The following is a 20,048-nucleotide window of genomic DNA, read 5'->3' as shown; positions in this document are numbered from 1 at the left end:
ATGAGTTGGTTTCTTCTCTACTTTGTAATGCAAAGAAATGCATTCCACAAAATCAGATGAAACAAGCCGTTAATTTGACAGTCTCAGTTCTCATAGCTATTGATTCAGGAAAGCTGAAAACAGTTATGGAGGCTTATTGGCTCCAATTAGGAGTCGTGAAGCTTCAGCTTTGAAGAAATGAGAGTGTATTGGGAGAGGAATCATTCACTAACAGAATCCTTCTTAACATTTTTTTTTTTTTTTTTTTTTTAATAGCTACTTTATTATTTATTTATTTATTTTTGTTTGTGTTTGGGTCTTCGGTTCGTGCGAGGGCTTTCTCTAGTTGCGGCAAGCGGGGGCCACTCTTCATCGCGGTGCGGGGACCGCTCTTCATTGCGGTGCGCGGGCCTTTTCACCATCGCGGCCCCTCCCGTTGCGGGGCACAGGCTCCAGACGCGCAGGCTCAGCAGTTGTGGCTCACGGGTCCAGCTGCTCCGTGGCATGTGGGATCTTCCCAGACCAGGGCTCGAACCCGTGTCCCCTGCATTAGCAGGCAGATTCTCAACCACTGCGCCACCAGGGAAGCCCCCTTCTTAACATTTTATCATGAATGGGTATAAACTCTTGGTCTCCTGTTTTGTTTTGTTTGGGGTTTTTTGGGGTACTTTTTCATTTATTGATTATCTTTATGGAATAGTCTCAGAATGTTTGTTTAGCAAACAAAAGATATTTATCTTACCATGTGAGACATTTCATGGTAACAAGCTCAAGAGCTTCCTTATAAGTCTTATTTAGATGTTCTCAAGAAATATTTTCAATCCCTTCTATATAATTTTATATACATGGAAATACCTCTGGATATACTCTATTGATAGACTAATCAATATAGATTCTATAGATATATACTTATTTTAGCACATGCACCATCTTGCATGGAAGTAACTCCTCTGCTTAGAGGTATGTAACTTTTTTTTGCCCTTATCAATAAGAAGACTAGCTAACTCTCATGACCACTTTTAGTGCATATAAATAATATATATTCAGAATACTGTTCTTTAATGTTAAGATCTTAGTAAAGAGTGCTACAAAAAGGAAGACTCAAGGAGGAAAATGGTATTCACATTTTTAAGAACAATATCTAATGAAGCAATATAGTGTTATTTACAGCTGCTATTAAGAAAGGCCAACATTTCTTCAAATATTCCTTACAGAATGTCCAGTTTTTCCCATGTTTTAACTTAGTGATAGAAATGCAATTTTTTCCTCTTACTGATCATAATACATTTGTATCTTGGGTAACTTTTCATATATAATCAAATGACAGGAAGACTTTTTTTCTGAGGTGTGGGGGATGCTGATGAGGAAAGACTTGATAGATAGCATCAATTATCAGTCATAAAATCCTTGCTTATCATTTGTTAACAAATCCTCAGTTGAAAAACCTTTTGATCAGCTTGGCACTAGCTGAAAATTTGCTGTACAATGAATATAATCCAACTCTAATAGAAGATGACTGCATTTCCAAGTAGATTTAACATAGGAAAAAAGTAAGATTATTGTAATAAATCTAACATCACAGAAACAATTCATGGAGCTTAATTATGACACTACTAAATGTGAAAATCTATTCAGCGCTAGGAACACTTTTCACATTACATTCACGCTAAAGATTGGCTGTTAAGAGCTCATTACTGGTATTTTTCTAAAGAGTGGTTTATTAAACACAGTTATCTAATAAGCATCTTCGGTGGTGCAAATTGCTGAAAACAGTAATGAGTCTGATTAGACTTCATTTCAATTACGACAGCTTGTCTAGGAAAAAAAAAAATTTTTATATATATATATATTTTTTTTTCTTCATGCTTCAGAATTTGGTTACAAGACACTACAGAGTTTAAAAAATAAAAAGCCACCTCTGTATTTCCTTTCCACAGTTCACTAATGAAGAGAGAATTGTCCAAGTCATCATCCAATTTACACACTGGAAAACTGGATGGACAAAGTGGAGTCACAATCATGTTTGCTTAAAAACAGCAAAGCCTGCCTTGACTAATATGTCTAAATAAGGTCACCTTTAGTTTCTCTCTGCTTTGGTTTTTTTTTTTTTTTTTTGCCTTAGGAATACAAAGCTATAAATGAGGTGCAGACTTCAACATGATTCATCCCTATTTGGTTTGTGGAGGTTATTCTCCAGATTAATAGGCTCACCTTTCAATTATGTTTTATCCATGGATCTTCTACTTAAAATCATAAAAATATAGAAAACTGTTGGACTATGCATGCTAATTATCCGACTGATTTTTTTAAAAAATACATATATTGGTGGAAAAATAAAAGAAGCCAAGCTTTATGAATGTGCGCTAATATATCAGAAAGTGTAAAGGAATATTCATTAGGCACTAAACTTGATTTGATATTTTTAAAAAGTATGTTATTTAGCTGCATTTAACAGCTAACCTCCTATTAAATCATGCCTGAATATACTGCTCAAATTGAAAGAAAAAATGGTTAATGTAAAAAGCCTTTAAGTGATTAAGCTGTCACTGCTGTCATTCGGGCACTCCAGTAACATTTTAATGCTTCTGAGAGCTATGGCCAGGGATGCAATCCACTATTTTATGTTATATTTTCTGAAGAGATTATTTTTAAAGTATAATATCATTTGACACTGAACTGGATAAAATAATTCCTAAAATATGAAAACAATGGCTGGATGTAGAAGCATGTAAAAAAAGGAGGGCACAATAAAACATCCTAACCTGAAAAACTTCACAAGTTAGCTAAGTGATCATGTAATGGCCATAAGACTGAAAGTCATATATGAATGAAATTGTAGTACTCTTTGTTGGCATTTGGATACTTTCAAAAAGATTTACTTAAAAGGAGACCAGTTCCAGGTATGTCAGTTCAGTGAGCAGGAATGTACTTTTAGACCTATGATTCATTAATTCTATGAATTTTTCTATTGTGTTTAAGGCCGTGGTGGGCGGGGGGGAACTTTTATATAGAAAACACAAAAACAATTCTAAATTTATAATTGGGATGCTTTCCTAAGTAACTCAATTATCATATATTTTAATTATTTGCTTTTCAAGGATTTTTTAAACATTTCATCTCAAATGATTCTAGTAAAGTGTTTTTCTTTTTGAATGCAATTGAGAAAATGTGTCAATATATAATAATATTGTAATTAGTTTTCCTTTTTTGAAAAACTTCACATATGTAAACCCAGACCTCCTTGAAAATGAGTACTCAATGAAGGAAATGATGTTCATAGTATATTTGGAGGTCATAAATAAGACTTTTAAGTTTTATAAGTATGGAAACTTTTTGAGATATATGACTTGGTTCAAGCCACAAATAATAAATATATAGCTAAAGAAAACTTTAAGTAATGCTTATATTTGATTAAAGTATTATGTATACATGCTAGTTAAATAACTTAGAATGTGCTTTGGACTCTGAGATTATAAATAATAAAGCAGATCATTTTTAGGATAAAGGTATTTTTAAAAATCTCTTTTCCTTCTCTCTGTCACCTTTCCCCATTTTCTCTATATCCTTTCCACAACTACAGACACAACACTTTCGTATACACATGTAAGCACCTAGATTTGATTTTTCTGTGTAACCTACCTGTATCACCCGCAGGGTTCTGGTTTTCCTGTTGTTTAGGGACTTGTGTAAATAGGATGCACACTGTTTGAAGAGGTAGCAGGAAGATTTGACTTATTTACTCTTTTAACATAAGCAAGTAAAACTAGCAAATTTTAAATTACATTTCTATCTGCTAATTCAAAAATGTGACTGGAAAAAATTTTTCCTTTTCCTTAAAATTATTAGCAAATACTGGAGCTTATCCATAACTGAGGCCAATAAAATAGTTCATTATCATCAATAAGAAGTATAAAATTGTAGAATAGTTTTCACCATATAGAAGTAACATCCTTACAGCTTTGAATTCTATTGACAGTATTGAGAGCAACCTTGTGTTTCACTGCTACATTAGAGACAAAGTAAGCTGTGTTTATTCACAACAAAAGAGAGTTGGATTGGAATTAAAGTAGAATTTATAAGCAAAAGAAAAGGGATCTGTATTTCATGTGGCAAATGCCACTGGAGCAACCATTTTATTCAATTCAGCCAAAACCTAAACTTTTTTTTTTTTTTCTTTATGGCCTCATGTATTCTAACAGTAGATGAAACTATGCAGTTTAATATTGTCATAGAGAGCACAATCAAGATGGAATCTAAAGAAACAATTTCTTTGCTTGTGGTCCCTCCTATTGTTAGCTTTCCCCAAGGATTACTTTGTTGGGCACCCCCTCCAGGACAGGAAATGCCACTTTCTTTGAGGATGCTGATAGCCTGTCTTCTGCTTTTGTCTCATTATGCAGCATTCTTTGTTTTTACAAATGGAAGAGCCAATAGCGCTAATGACTGGACTGTCATTCACACTGCACTTTAACAATGTTCTGTTTATCTGGAAATTAGAGCATCCTAATTATAGGTGGTGCTCAGGTTTTTTTCACCAAACCATAGAATGTGGCCAGGTAGGGAGAATGGAAAGGTGAGGAAACTACGGTTATTACTAAGAGCTCTTCACTTTTAATCCTTGACCATGTTGATTGTATTCTAAAGCAGTTTATCTTCATATGTTGTCTTATATGGGCAAAACAACACTAAACCTACCAAAACTCATTTCATACGTTGCTTTTTCCATTGCCTTCAGATCAAAGTTATTTTCTTCAGGCTGGACTAAATTATACACAGGTCCCAGGAGTGAAGGACACTGAATTAATGCACTATGTCACCCAGCCCTGACTATAGAATATTTTTATCAAAGTCCAAGGCACTATTTTGCTATTGCATTAAAAATTAATGCATGGATTGCCAAAAAGAGAAAAATGCATAAATAACCTAAACAAGTTTTGTCTGGGCTTTGCACACTTTAGAGTTACCTTAAGCAAAGAGTTTTTAAGGAGAATGGTTGGAGTTGTATACATATATGTAAATAATATTCTTACTCCTTTGTCTAATTATGTGAGAGAGACCTCCAATTTAAATAAGCAGTCTTAATTATCTATTTTGTTTTATGTAAACTGTCTTTTTAGAGTAAGGTTTCAGAGGAACACAAAAAGAAGCTGAATGCAGATTCCATCTTACACAAGGTCGTGGGGCTTGGGAGATTCTGAATTTGTTAATTGACCCATATCAGCATGGGATGTTGGGCAAAAATGAATGTAGTTCCCCTTAAATATAACTAAATTGAGCTTTGCATTTATATACTTGAAATAGAATAGATACACACAAATAACTATTTACGAATAGCACTATGTACACATAATGATTAACATAACATTTTAGCGGTGTGACAGAGGACATTAACCACCCATGTCATAATTCAAGGTTGGTACCATGCCCAGTTTGTGTTAATTAAAAGTGCAAATTTATTTTATATGGCACAAGAGTATCTTGAGAATCAACTGGAATGACCTCAGACTTTTAGGACGCTGGTAACGTTATCTCAGCAGAGTCCTTTTTTAAAATAAAGATTCAAAACACATAGAAAATGCACAATACTTTTGGCATTTGGATTTCTCTTTCTGGATCAGTCATACAGGCTGGATACTATGAATCTAGCATGGAGCTTTCAGTTTGTGTTAACCCCATTTATCCCTGCACGCTACAGCTCACCTGTTATTTATACACATAAGAGGTTTGATACTGCAGAACAAGGGGAGTGCTCTGTTGTGACACAGAACATACGTATTCATTAGCCCTGGCAGTCCCTATGGACAGAAGTGGTATGTCCTGATGATCTCTGTATGACAGAAAGAACTGGGGGGGAAGGGTAGATGGCCTTAATGGATTGAAAACGTATATGGAAAAAGGGAAGAGACAGAATGAGTAATGAAAGGCCACAAAGTAACAACTTTAAAGGTTAACTACAAAGCACTATTTAAACTGATTAAAATTGTCTAAAATCATTCACAGAGGTAGAATAAACAAGATAACATTTGACTCAACATGGGAAAATCAGTCCTCTTACGCACTAACCCTCAAATCCTTTCCCTTGCAATAGTTGATAACATCTGACACTAAATACTAAGATTCAGACTATGAATTGTTTGTATATTTTAAATTGCATGTATATGCATAGTTGTGTATTCTGTTGAATTATGGTAGGATGTACACAGACTTTTGGACAGTTTTTTACTTGATTTAGAAAATTATTCAAAAATTTGTATACATATGCTTTTGTAAAACTACCCCTTGCTTTAAAAAAGAAAACCCATAAATCTGAACTATAAACTATATGTATTTTATGTGAGTGTGATTATATGTTCACTTGAATACTTTGATTTGAGTATGGGAGATTTTAGGACCCCCAGAGGAAAAAAAATATTTATTTGAATTATGATTATGATTTTTGGTTTGCTTTAAGTGATAGGCTCTTTTGGTAATGTATTGAACATAAGCCTGGTGGCCTAAAAGTGATATTTCTTTTATCAGTGTAATTTTCTTTGCATAAGTGCTTATGCACTCATCCTCATAAATGCAAGTCATTCTCTTATATATGACTTGCATGTTAAAAATGATGACCTATGAGACCCATGCATACCAAGTTTTAACCTCATTATGAAATATTGGCAAAATAGAGATTTTTATACTTGGTCACGTTTTGATGAGTGAATATTTTGTTGCTGTGAATAAAATTTAATGCATTCTCGGGAAGCTGATTCAGATCATAAGCTACCCACAAATTTAACTGAAGGACAGGGTATATACCATTCTAGTCCAAGTCATGGTGCCCTGTAACATTGAATACTTGCTTTTAAAGTTCAAAATGATGACATACAGAACAAGATCAGTTGCTTATCCAGATACCATCTACCCAGCAACTTGCTATAAGAAATAAGAAGCATAACTTTGGAGTAACTTAATGTCTCAAAAGTTGTAGTAGAGGTCATGATTGACTATTACTATTAAATGAAGTCTTGGTTTGTGGAGTCAGAACCTATGGCATATTCAGGGAGCATATTAGGAATGGTGGAGACTGACATGGAAAACAGCTAGAAAAAGTATCTAACAAATCAGAGCAAAGGGGGGAACGCTGAAACAGCAGCAATCTGGAAACCAGTTTTTTAAAGCAATCGTTTCTCATTTTACACTGTTGTACTAGTGACACTGAATCAACAAGGGAAATATCAAATATTTTTCCTGGGCTTTGAGTAGCAGGGCAGGAATGACATAATAAATAGTATTTGGAAAATTTTTAATCTAAAGGCACTACTATTTTTTTAAGTTTTAAAGCACTAGCTAGTTTTCAGGAAAATGTACTTAAGTGAAAAAACTGGAGCTTGAAGCTTCAGAGTGAAGTCATAATTTTAATTGCATATGTGACCAGTAGATACTATAAAAATACCTGATGTTGTAATAGAGAGTGGGAACATCATGACAAAATGGAGAGGGCATGCCATGTCTAGAGGGGGCAACTGGACCTCAGATTCAGGCAACTGTTGCCAGGCAAGAATGAGGTCTAGTGTAAGATCATTCAACTTGTCTTGAAAAAGTGGGAAATATGGAACTACAGATTCTTTTATATAAAATTGACTGATTTTTAAAACTCTGTGCTGGCCAAATGAAATATAGTTACAGGTTACATGCTGCCTTCAGGCTGTCAGGTGGCAATTTCTCTATGTTAGAAGGTGAGGTATTTAAACTATATTTACCAAGGACCATTTAGCCAGAAATGCCTTTGTGATTGTTAAAAAGGATTGCTTTATGCAAATAACGTGGAATAGGGGGAGGGAGTAATTTGCTGCAAAATGTATTATAATTTGGATTCTTGAGGTGTGAAAGTGTGATTTAAAGAGAAAAATCTTTGACAGTATTGCTATATAATTAGAATATCTTATTTTGAGACTGGGTTTTCAGATCATCCTTAACTGGTTTTAAACCTCTATTGTTTCTTAGCTGTGGTCTCTACAATGTTGACTCACAAATACCATTAAGAATAAATAGCATAAAAATATTTTGAATTTTTGACAGCTTTTTGATTAAGGAGATCATGCTCTGTGTTTTGCTGAGTATGAAAGAATTTCTATACCTTTCTTATAACCAACATTCCCACTGGAAAATTTCCTTTTCAGTAGCTGTCCAGAGGTTGAAGAAAAAGTGATTTATAAATTCTAGGAGTGATTTTAGTTTTTTTCTGTCTAGTCAGTTTTGTTTTGTGTTTAATGCATCTCTGGCTTTTTCAAAATAAAAGCATAAGAAGAAATATTTGTGTAGCAGGTTACAGTTGGAAAATATTTTCACAAATATTACTGCTTTAGGTAACCTTAATAACAATCAAGTAAGGTATATGATACCATTATTGTCCATATTTTATGGCTGAAAAAAGTGAGTATGATATGCTTATGTGATTTCACCAGGATTAGAACAAATAAATGATGGCATGGATCAGGGCCAGTGGCCTGAACCTCAAGCTTGGGTTATTCACTCTTCAAACAAAATTCTAGGGTCTTCTTTATGTTTTCTCCAGTCCCTTTCTATCCCAACAATCTAGTAATGCCTCCAAATAAAACACTGTGTTAGACAAAATAGCGCTCAACCCCACAGTATACCATGATAAGTGAAGTACTAAACCTGTAACGGAGGCTGTCTGGACTGGGGACTAGGTCATTTGAAAGTTCCCTTAATCTCTAAAATCAAAGAGTCTAAGGGAATTTAGAATGTGAAATTATAAAGAATGCAGAACCTGGAAAAGTTTCATTGTCTGGTAAACGGATTCCCTTGATGTAATTTCTTAGCATTGAACCACAAGGCTTTACACACAGCAGGCCCTCAATTTGTTGACTAATTAAGATTAACAGTCCCTGTGTCATATTCAGCTTATACAGGACTTTTCATTTTGGTGTTCTGAAGATGGAACCTATTTAAATAGGTTAAGGAGAATATATAATTTCTGTGCTTCTTCCCCTCACTTTTCCCCTGATATTACTTTTAAATATGACATCACATTTTTAGGCTAGGAATGATTGGGAAATGGACTAAGGAAGATTTCAGATCAAATAGATTAGAACAGGTAATACTAGATACTGCTGTGTTGGCCTCTTGGCGTATGAGGGTCGGTACACGAAAGGAGAATGCTGCTTAGTCTGCTGAAACATTTTGATCGGTCATCACTCCCCTTGAAGGATAAAGGTCAGTAGTTATTGTGTAGGGCCAGTTTTCAGTATCAGGAAGTTTGTAGGCCCTCTCTCAGAAGACTCTTATTTTTTAGCCAATGAATTTGCTACTCTCTACTTGAAATTCTGAATGTTCTATGTGTTAGTTTGGCCATTTCCTACCTAGGAGATGATAAATCTGTTGCATTATTAGGCTGAGGGGGCAGTAAGTAAACTATTATAATTACTTTATTGTATTTACCCCAGTAGTGATTTTTTCTAGAGAGAATCTTGGTAAATATGGTGTTCAATTTAAAAAATATATATATATTTTTAAAAATGATAATGAGAGGTTCAGAGGCACGATAGCCCAAAGGAGTGTAATAGGTGTAGTGATGTCGTGCAGGCCTGTGTGAGCACTGTGCAGCTTTCCTAGAGCAAGCCTGCCATGCCTGCAGGTGTTTGCCTCAGGCCTCTGCCCTTAGGAAGTCTGAGAAAACCTACAAATGAAAGCAGAGTCCCTAACAGCCAGAATTACCCTATGGGAACCTTGTAGAAGAGAGCCGCTTTTATAGACCTCATGAACTTCTGAATAGCATACCTGTGTTGGGGTAGGGGGGTGCGGTAGTGAGTGTCTTAATTTTTCCATGAATGTGTGCTAAAAATCGATTCTAGAAGACCTAGTCTTTTATTCCCAATTTCCTCCTATTCTGAAAGTTGTTTTTATGTCCTTCATTTTTCTATATAACAGTGTCTTTATCATTTTGAAGCTGTGACAGAACTTTGAAGGATGCCACAGTTGTTTTGCTTCAAAATAGTTAAAGAGTTGAATGGAAGAAGTAGAGCAATGAGGCAGCAACTGTTTAGTAATTAAACCTAAGTTATAAAATGGTCAGTAATGATAAGAATGAAAAAATGTTATCCAAACTGTCCGGTTTCTTGGGAAATATAGACTTGTTCATTTATATATACATAAATTCATCCTATAACAATAAAATAAAATACTCAGGCTTTTTACTGTAGTATCTGTCATCCTTGTGCACACTTATGTTAAAGTATCTTAAAAGCAGCTTTCTATTCAATTATATATTTTAAAAATAAACACATTGCATTGTGAAATTTGCCAGCTGTATTAAGAATTTTCTAACCCTTTCAAAAATGAAAATTGAAGTTTTGGAACAATTCTTCAATTGTCTTGAGGAACTATTTTTCTTACCTTCTACTGTTTTCTGAATTTTTATTGTACCTAATATTTAAGCTGTTTCTAAACAGCAGTGGGAGTTATTGTTCTGGAGTCATGTTTCTAATAATGTTAAAATAGTATTGTTTCTGAGGTTTTTCTCTTCATGTTCCAAAGAGAAACCATATAAGAACTGTTTTTAAAACCCATCTTATTATTTGGGTGCCAAGTTAAGTGGCACGCATGTGCTGCTTCTTACAGATAACAGCAATGTAATCAAAGGGAGCATGATATTTTGTTCAAAGAACATTTGGCTCCACATTTTGCTTACATTTCACATCAGAAATATCGCCACAAATAAATAGAACAATAATAATAACAATGACAACAAGTTTAGTTCTACTTCCAATTAGTATTAAAATTCAAGAAACTGGTGAAAAAGCTCTTTGTCCTCCTAAGACCAGAACACTCTCCTGAACACGGGCTTCTTCAGTTCCTACTAATATTAGGAACTAGCTTATGGTTTAACTATTAATTTATACTTTCAAATACTATTAATGATTTTAAAGCACTGGATAAATACTCATGTTTCAGAGGATGTGAATAATTCTGTCCCCTTAAGGTTATTTAATGAAAGCTTAATCTTAACTTTTGCAGCCCTGCTTAGGTTGTTATTTAGTATGCATCAATAAATAAACTTTCAATTATCTTGGTAAGCATATCCAAAAATAGCATGAGAATCAAAAGGCAATTACTAGTGTATCCAGTAATTTTTCCAAATAGATAACTTTTTAAAAATATAAATTTATTTATTTGTTTGTTTTTGGCTGCGTTGGGTCTTCATTGCTGCACGTGGGCTTTCTCTAGTAGCAGTGAGCGGGGCCTACTCTTCATTGTGGTGCACGGGCTTCTCATTGCGGTGGCTTCTCTTGTTGCGGTGTGTGGGCTCTAGGTGCACAGGCTTCAGTAGTTGTGCACGTGGGCTCTAGAGTGCAGGCTCAGTAGTTGTGGCGCACAGGTTTAGTTGCTCCGTGGCATGTGGGATCTTCCCGGACCAGGGCTCAAACCCGTGTCCCCTGTATTGGCAGACGGATTCTCAACCACTGCACCACCAGGGAAGCCCCAAATAGATAATTTTGATAGGATCTTTATTTAATTTCAGATGAAACAGAAATCTTATGAAATTTAATTATTTTTGCTAGAGTTTATGCAGTTAAACTATGCATTTCTCTATGCAGTGAAACTGGCCAACCTATTTTATTTAAACTTTATTATATATTCCTGTCTTTTACAGTGATTATAACTTACTAAAATCATTTGTTGCATGTATTTTACAAATGATTAATTTACAAGGAAAATTTTAATCCAATAAAGGTGAAAGTTGCCCTTTTTGGTTGTTTTTTAAAATAATTACTCTAAAGCTAAAGCAGTTTCATTTTTTTTAAGGGGCAATTTTTTTTTTAAATCATGTTTGTTATGTATGTTTGTTAACTAATGCCAACAATGGCTTAGCTCAGCTAACTGAAAGGAAGCCAGACCCTTTTATGGGGTGTGTGTGTGTGTGTGTGTGTGTGTGTGTGTGTGTGTTGTGTTGTGTTGTGTTTGTGGTAAATTCCATTGTCTGTGACTCCTAAATTATTTTCTGAGACCTCTTTTAAAGACATTTATTCATGTTTCTTCTGTATCCATCTAATTAAATTCCTACTCATAGCATACATGTTTTCTTATTTTCTCAACTCTGTATTTTGATAATCTTTTAAAGAAAAAAAATCCTAATAGAAATTCCCTGGAAATAATTTACAGGACTAATGAATCTGTAGGTCTTTTAGACAGTTCTACATTACAGTCACATTAATATTCTCTCCTTTTTATAAGGCTTGAAGTAAATCCCATGACACTAGAAGAATTTAGATACTGATTACTTGCGATTGGTTCCTGGTGATTTGCTCTTAATAATTTCCAGTTGAATTTAATGAAAGTATGATTCCTGAAATGCTGCTTCATTAAAATTGCATCTTTTCCCCTTTAAGTGTGGTCTCGGTCATTTCACCCATTTTGCGGTGTGTTTTTCTCCCCCTTAAAAAGTAATGATTGAGAAAGCAGAAACAATTAAGAATATCACTTTAGTTCTTCCTAGAAGGCCCCCCCAGAGTTCCTCTGCATGAAATGATGCAAGCTGCACTTCATCAGGATTTTATAATATGTTCTTTCCAATTGAAGAGATTATTTTTTTAAATAGTTTTAAAAGAGAAACATGAAGATTTGGGGGGAGATGAAGGAAAGGAAAGTGAAGACTCTGTTGCATATACAGGAGAAGTAAGGTGTTTAGTATTTTTACTCAAAAAGATATATATATATATATATATCTATCTATAGATATATATATAGATAGATATATATATATCTATCTATATATATGGAGCTTGATTAAGTTATACAGTGCAGCAGAGTTAATTTAATTGAGATGGTGATTTGCCAATGAATATCTACATGGATCCTTTTTAAAAATCCAAATGCAAATGAGTACAACTGCAGTAAAATATATTTGCAAATGAATCCTCTTGCTTTATTCATTTATTATGTAATTACTGCAATCTTTCCCACCTTGTTTTCAGTATTTCTTAATCATTAAGTCAGAAGCATGACAGCAGTGCCGGCCCTGGCATGATTCTCTTTGACTGAAACCTTGTAAATTAACACAATTAGCACAGCATCATCCTGCTAATTAACTTCCAGTGTCTGGTGCAGTGGTTTTGCAAGCAAGGAAGAGGGAGTCAGAAGGGAATCAACATGCCATTCTGTTACCAAACTCTGTGATACGTTCAGTTTAGCTCAGTAAGTCAAAGCCGGCCATGTCAGGAGCCAAAGTCAGGCAATGAAGAGCTAAAGGGGTTGGAGGAGGAAAGCAGAAGCGGGTAGGAGCTGTCAAAATAGACTGCAGTAATTCAGAAGGGAGCTGATGCCACAGATGCTTCATTTAGACCAGAACTCCTTCTTATCAAGGAATCTCTGCCAGAGGGCACAAGAGAGTTTGCAAAATTCACTTACCATAATACAAAGGAGATTAAGGAGGCCTGCTTAATACAGCTGTATCAGAATAGGAAGTGTTCCAATCAAGCAGAGATTAGAATAGGACGAACCAGCACTGGGAAATAGAACAGGGTTCCAGTGCTCTTCTGTAACTAACTATATGTGAGTCCTGGAGGGTACATTATAAATCCCTTTGGGTACTGGTTCCCTAATGAGGGAAATAAGGCAATGTCTAAGGTCTCTCTTTAAACTGTAAAATTCAAATGATTCTCTCATTCTGACTGCTTCATAATGAGAAAATACTCTTGTATAGTTTGCTACATAGTCACCGTGCTTCGGTTAGTAATCTAGCAGATGATAGAGTTACACATAGCATCTCATTTTCTAGTTGTACTCTTCGAGTTTATGCCACACACTGCTTTCCATAAATGTAAAGAGTTAGAATCCAGATTCTCTCTGTTCTTATCTTCCCTTTTACCTGCTTCCTTCCTCTCTCTTTATCTCCCCCACTTCACATATATATATTTCCCACCCCCCCCCCCCCCAACCTCAGTACCTTGGAGGCTGTAAGGCAGAGGGAAAGATGATAAGAGAAGAAGGGAGAATGCTAGCTAGAAGACCGACAGACAAGTGATGCTTGTTTTTTTTTTTCAGAGTTTCAACAACAGGACTGAGAGGCAGAAAGGAGCCAGTTGTAATTCATACCGAGTTGTAGGCTTTGTGCGATGAAAGCGATGGAGCGCTGCCTGGGAGATTGCTTTGCTGCACTCCACGAAGCAGATTTGAAACTGTCGTGGACCACTTTAGATGAGAGTTGGATTATGGAATGACCTGCTATGTCTGTGTCATATTGTTCTGCGCAGGGAGCATTATACTGTGCTAACTAGGTGTTCAGTACCAAATAAGAGAGGTGTCCTAGATGTGATCTGTCAGCTGTGTCTCATTTTTATATTGGTTAAAATATAAAACAGAAACTGTGATGTGAAGAGACAGGATAGCTAGATATCGCACATGTTAACACTCTCACGTGCTAGATATTTTAAATGTATGCATATTTTATTGTAAGAACCTGTGATTGAATTCTAATTTGACAGGAATGTGTGTGTACATACATGTTTCTATGTGTGTGTGTAGCAAGTAACTTGATAGGCTTAGCAGAAATAAATTTACTTATTACTTAAAAATGAAAAAAAATGTAGGTCTCCTACAGAGTTTTCATTTAAATTGTTTACTTTTTATACAGGGTTGAAGTTACTTTTATACAGGGTTGAAAGTTTTCTTTAAATTGTTTACTTTTTATACAGGGTTGAAATTTTATACAGGGTTTTCATTTAAATTGTTTACTTTTTATACAGAGTTGAAATTCAGTCCCTTTTAAAGTATATGCATTGTAGAGACCATAACAGGTATTATAAACTATGGAAATCCTTGATAATGTCACTATCATTGGCGGAAAATAATAGGTAACAAAAGAAGTTGGGGGAAAAAGCTTTAACAGTTCTGATGAGTATCTAAGTAAATTAACTTTTCCCCCCCCAAATCTTTAGGCTTGAAGATGCAGTGGACGCCGGAGCATGCCCAGTGGCCAGAACAGCACTTTGACATCACCTCCACCACTCGGTCTCCCGCCCACAAAGTTGAAGCTTACAGAGGTCATCTGCAGCGCACCTACCAGTATGCCTGGGCAAATGATGACATATCTGCTCTGACTGCATCCAACCTACTAAAAAAATATGCAGAGAAGTATTCTGGCATTTTGGAAGGCCCCGTGGACCGACCTGTACTCAGCAACTACTCCGATGCACCATCAGGACTAGTGAACGGTCGGAAAAATGAAAGCGAACCGTGGCAGCCTTCCTTGAATTCAGACGCTGTTTATCCCATGAACTGTGTTCCGGATGTTATCACTGCCAGCAAAGCTGGAGTCAGTTCAGCCCTCCCTCCAGCAGATGTCTCTGCAAGTATAGGGAGCTCTCCTGGGGTGGCCAGCAACCTGACAGAGCCTAGTTATTCAAGTAGTACCTGTGGAAGCCACACTGTACCTAGTCTTCATACAGGGCTCCCATCTCAGGAATATGCCCCAGGATACAACGGCTCATATTTGCATTCTACTTACAGCAGCCAGCCAGCACCTGCACTTCCTTCACCTCATCCTTCTCCCTTGCATAGCTCTGGGCTCCTACAGCCACCACCTCCTCCTCCGCCGCCACCAGCCCTGGTCCCAGGCTACAATGGGACTTCTAACCTCTCCAGTTACAGCTATCCCTCTGCTAGCTATCCTCCTCATACTGCTGTGGGATCTGGGTACAGCCCTGGGGGTGCACCCCCTCCTCCTTCAGCATACCTGCCTTCAGGAATTCCTGCTCCCACCCCCCTGCCCCCCACCACTGTTCCTGGCTACACCTACCAGGGTCATGGTTTGACACCTATCGCACCCGCGGCTCTGACAAACAGTTCGGCAAGTTCTCTCAAAAGGAAAGCTTTCTATATGGCAGGGCAAGGAGACATAGACTCCAGTTATGGAAATTACAGCTATGGCCAACAGAGATCTACCCAGAGTCCTATGTACAGAATGCCCGACAACAGCATTTCAAACTCAAATCGGGGGAATGGCTTTGACAGAAGTGCTGAAACATCATCCTTAGCATTTAAGCCAACGAAGCAGCTAATGTCCTCTGAACAGCAAAGGAAATTCAGCAGCCAGTCCAGTAGGGCTCTGACCCCTCCTTCCTACAGTACTGCTAAAAATTCATTGGGATCAAGATCCAGTGAATCCTTCGGGAAGTACACTTCACCAGTAATGAGTGAGCGTGGGGATGAGCACAGGCAGCTCCTCTCCCATCCAATGCAAGGCCCTGGGCTCCGTGCAGCTACCTCATCCAACCACTCTGTGGACGAGCAACTGAAGAATACTGACACGCACCTCATTGACCTGGTAACCAACGAGATTATCACCCAAGGACCGCCAGTGGACTGGAATGACATTGCTGGTCTCGACCTGGTAAAGGCTGTCATTAAAGAGGAGGTTTTATGGCCAGTGTTGAGGTCAGATGCATTTAGTGGACTGACGGCCTTGCCTCGGAGCATCCTTTTATTTGGACCTCGGGGAACAGGCAAAACATTATTGGGCAGATGCATAGCTAGTCAGCTGGGGGCCACGTTTTTCAAAATTGCTGGTTCTGGACTTATCGCCAAGTGGTTAGGAGAAGCAGAGAAAATTATCCATGCCTCTTTCCTTGTGGCCAGGTGTCGCCAGCCCTCGGTGATTTTTGTCAGTGACATTGACATGCTTCTCTCCTCTCAAGTGAGTGAGGAGCACAGTCCAGTCAGTCGGATGAGAACCGAATTCCTGATGCAGCTGGACACTGTACTAACTTCGGCTGAGGACCAAATCGTAGTAATTTGTGCCACCAGTAAACCAGAAGACATAGATGAATCTCTTCGGAGGTACTTCATGAAACGACTTTTAATCCCACTTCCTGACAGCACAGCGAGGCACCAGATAATAGTACAACTGCTCTCACAGCACAATTACTGTCTCAATGACAAGGAGTTTGCACTGCTCGTCCAGCGCACAGAAGGCTTTTCTGGACTAGACGTGGCTCATTTGTGTCAGGAAGCAGCGGTGGGCCCTCTCCATGCCATGCCGGCCACAGACCTTTCAGCCATTATGCCCAGCCAGTTGAGACCCGTTACATATCAAGACTTTGAAAATGCTTTCTGCAAGATTCAGCCTAGCATATCTCAAAAAGAGCTTGATATGTATGTTGAATGGAACAAAATGTTTGGTTGCAGTCAGTGATAACTTCTTTAAAAAAAAATGTAATGAATGTTGGCACACACACATAAAACCTGCTACATAGGGTATAGAGCCCCTTTCCAGTAGTGTTTAAATTGCAAAGGGTACTGGGGAAGAAGACGATTAAGTTGCATCTTTAGAGTCAGGGTAGATTTGGAGGAAAAATGCATCCAATGAGAGCTTCTGATTTGAAAGCCCCAGATGACATAAAGCATCTGCTGATGCTCAGTTCGGTTCAAGCTAGACAACACTCACCAAGGAGCAAGGTGCAAGTGTGTTGATTTCAGAAGGACATGAACCTCGTGTGTTGATTCCATTCTGCTGTTCTCGAGATTTAGTTGCTGTCAAGTGCCTGGAGTGGTGCTTTATTTTTTGTTTGCCTCACAATTACATTGGTGGCATGTGCTAATATAAAGAGCTTTAACTTCAAACATTATTGGACTAAAGAGATGAATGGTTATGTTTCGACAGAAAACCAGATTTTTGCCATTTTAAGAGCAACAGTATTCCTCAATCCTGTCTGTTCTGCAGTATTAAGCTAAGAACAGGTAAAACAGGGTAACGGTAATCTGGACCTTAATTTCTGCAGTTCATTTCTTTTAATGTTCTTGTCTGCAAAAACTCAGGAAAGTGATTGTGATTTGTACAGTACCTCAAAGGAATGTGTTGAAAGCACTATGTACTGCTGAGAGTAATGGGATAGGCTTCAATGTTACTTTATATTAAAATGTATGTTTACCTCAACAATTGGAAAATAGCAAGGAAAATTACTTTGAATGTATCCAGAAAAATACTGAGTGTGATACAACTGAATATTTACAACTTAAAGTAAAAATGGAAGGATTTTTTTTTAAAGGTTCTTTCACTAATTATGGGGAATTGACCAGAGCAGAATAATTCTTTATATAAATACCTGCAAGAGTTCTTCGTACATTGCTCCTTGATAATGAAGTGAAAATGTTCTTAGAAGGTACACTGGTTAATGGAAAGCTACTTATTCAGTTTGTGTTAGTGTCTAGAACAGTCAGCCACAAGACCTGTTTAGGACCCTGAAAGTCACAGTACCTAAAAACTAGGACTGCCTTTTCCTGCAGAGCTGGTAATGGTGGTGGTGATTTGCAAGTTCTCTCTGAAACTGCTGGGAATGGTGTCATCCTATTCACTAATCTAGCTTATAGGCTTGCCGCGCTGTTTGACAGAATGCAGAAGATAGCAACCAAAACAAACAAGCAAACAAATAAATACAGAAAACAACCAACCAACTTATATATCCGCAAAGAATATATCTACGTCCCCCCTCCTTCTTGACTCCTCTCTTGTCAGTGCAATTTTGCTTCTCATTTTGAAATCTTCTGGGCTGTAGTGCTCCCACATTCATTTCTACCTCAGTTTTGTTACATTTCTCTTGGAAAGTCAAGTAGAAAATTGGAAGTAGACACACACACACAAATATAGCTTGCCAAACATGCTACTTTGTTTTCTTCCATCTTTTCCCATAAATCTAGTTTCCAAAAAACATCAGTCTTCATGCTCACGTCCGCCTAAGTCCACCCTCACCCCAACAGCATATGTGGCATTTTTCTCAATTTCCCATTCCTCTCCTGCTCCCCACCAAGTTGTTCTTTGTATCCTTTAATGCTTTATGTGCAACTTTTCATTGCTAGCTGACTGATGTTTGGCAATGCCTCTGAACAGACACGGTGTAGGCTGTAGCCTTCCAAAGCCACTGCCCGTGCATAAGCAGAACAGCCTGGCTTTTTGAATGTATTTTTCCTGGTTTTTTTTTTTTTTTTCCTTCCTTTTTTCAGTTGAGAGATGCAGTAACAAAACTGTTGCAAAGCACTGGCATTTTATGTATTCAAAAAGTGATGTACGTTTTTTAAAATTTTAAATAAATGCAATGAGAAGCCCTAAGAAAGGTCTTTCTGTTATTGTTTTGTTTTCCTTCAAATTTTTTTTTTTTTATACTGATTTCATCCACAATGTCAAATTCTCTGAAACACTTAACATAGAGAAAGCTAATGAAGGACTTGATGATATTTCTGAAATTTTATGATGCTTGATCATTACTCCCCTTTTTTCTTATTTTTCTTGTTGCTAAAAACTGAGCAAATGAACCAGAGTTTAACTTACTATGATTTTCTATCAATTAAAACTGTTCTTACATATAAATATTCCATATTAAAAAGCAGTGCCTTTCATTAAGGATACAAAAAATAATATTTAAGTACGTCCTCTGCTTTTCACAAGTGAATAAACACTACAATCGTGTTCTGGCTCTACCCTGAACATATCCCTTATTGTAAGGAAATTCTAATATCCCCATTAACCTGTAGGTTCATATTGATCTCACTGACAAGTTTATTTTTGCACGGTGCTGACCTATTTTCAGTCTTTTGGACGTCACATTTCATTTCCGCCAACATTCTGTGTTCACTTGAAAGCAACTGGCAAGTTTTGACAAACCCAATCTTACTTAGACAACTTTGGAAAATCCAGTATTGACCCACATTTTCGTGGCTAGTAAGAGTTAATGCCAAATATATGACTGCACTATTGTGTTTTACACTCATTTATAAAACTGAAAATAAAGTCATGCATATTGGCTTTTAGCTTTAAATGACTTAAAAATTACTTTGAGATACCAGTGGCCAAAAATCCAGGTATTTAGGCAGAAGCTGAAGTTGTGTGTGAATTTCATTTAGCCTCACAAATTCTAGGATTTGATCTCAGGAAATTGGGCATGCTGAAGAAATGAAGATCTGTTGGGGGAGATAATGCTGACCTTTGAGTAGGTAGTGCTGTCCTGTGAGTCTTTGATTCTGCATGGCAGCATTATGAGCTCTTCTATGGACTAGGCTAATAATGAGCTCTTTTCTGA

At 37.0% G+C, this 20,048-nt stretch overlaps 1 protein-coding gene across 2 annotated transcripts in view; it reads left to right on the top strand.

Annotated features, from left to right (window-relative positions):
* The window catches only part of FIGN (fidgetin, microtubule severing factor), a 117,124-nt gene extending 98,089 nt beyond the window's left edge, over positions 1 to 19,035 (top strand). For both annotated transcript variants that reach the window (XM_059927177.1, XM_059927176.1), the window contains one exon: positions 14,916 to 19,035. In XM_059927177.1, coding sequence (XP_059783160.1) covers positions 14,924 to 17,170 — 2,247 coding nt within the window. In that variant the 5' untranslated portion in view covers positions 14,916 to 14,923 and the 3' untranslated portion in view covers positions 17,171 to 19,035. The remainder of the gene's footprint in view (positions 1 to 14,915) is intronic.
* Positions 19,036 to 20,048: the final 1,013 nt, after the last annotated feature.

The sequence above is a fragment of the Balaenoptera ricei genome, chromosome 7 (genome assembly GCF_028023285.1).
Source record: "Balaenoptera ricei isolate mBalRic1 chromosome 7, mBalRic1.hap2, whole genome shotgun sequence".
NCBI lineage: Eukaryota > Metazoa > Chordata > Mammalia > Artiodactyla > Balaenopteridae > Balaenoptera > Balaenoptera ricei.
The sequence above is the reverse complement of the archived record's forward strand: the minus strand, read 5'-3'. Positions and strand labels throughout refer to the sequence as shown.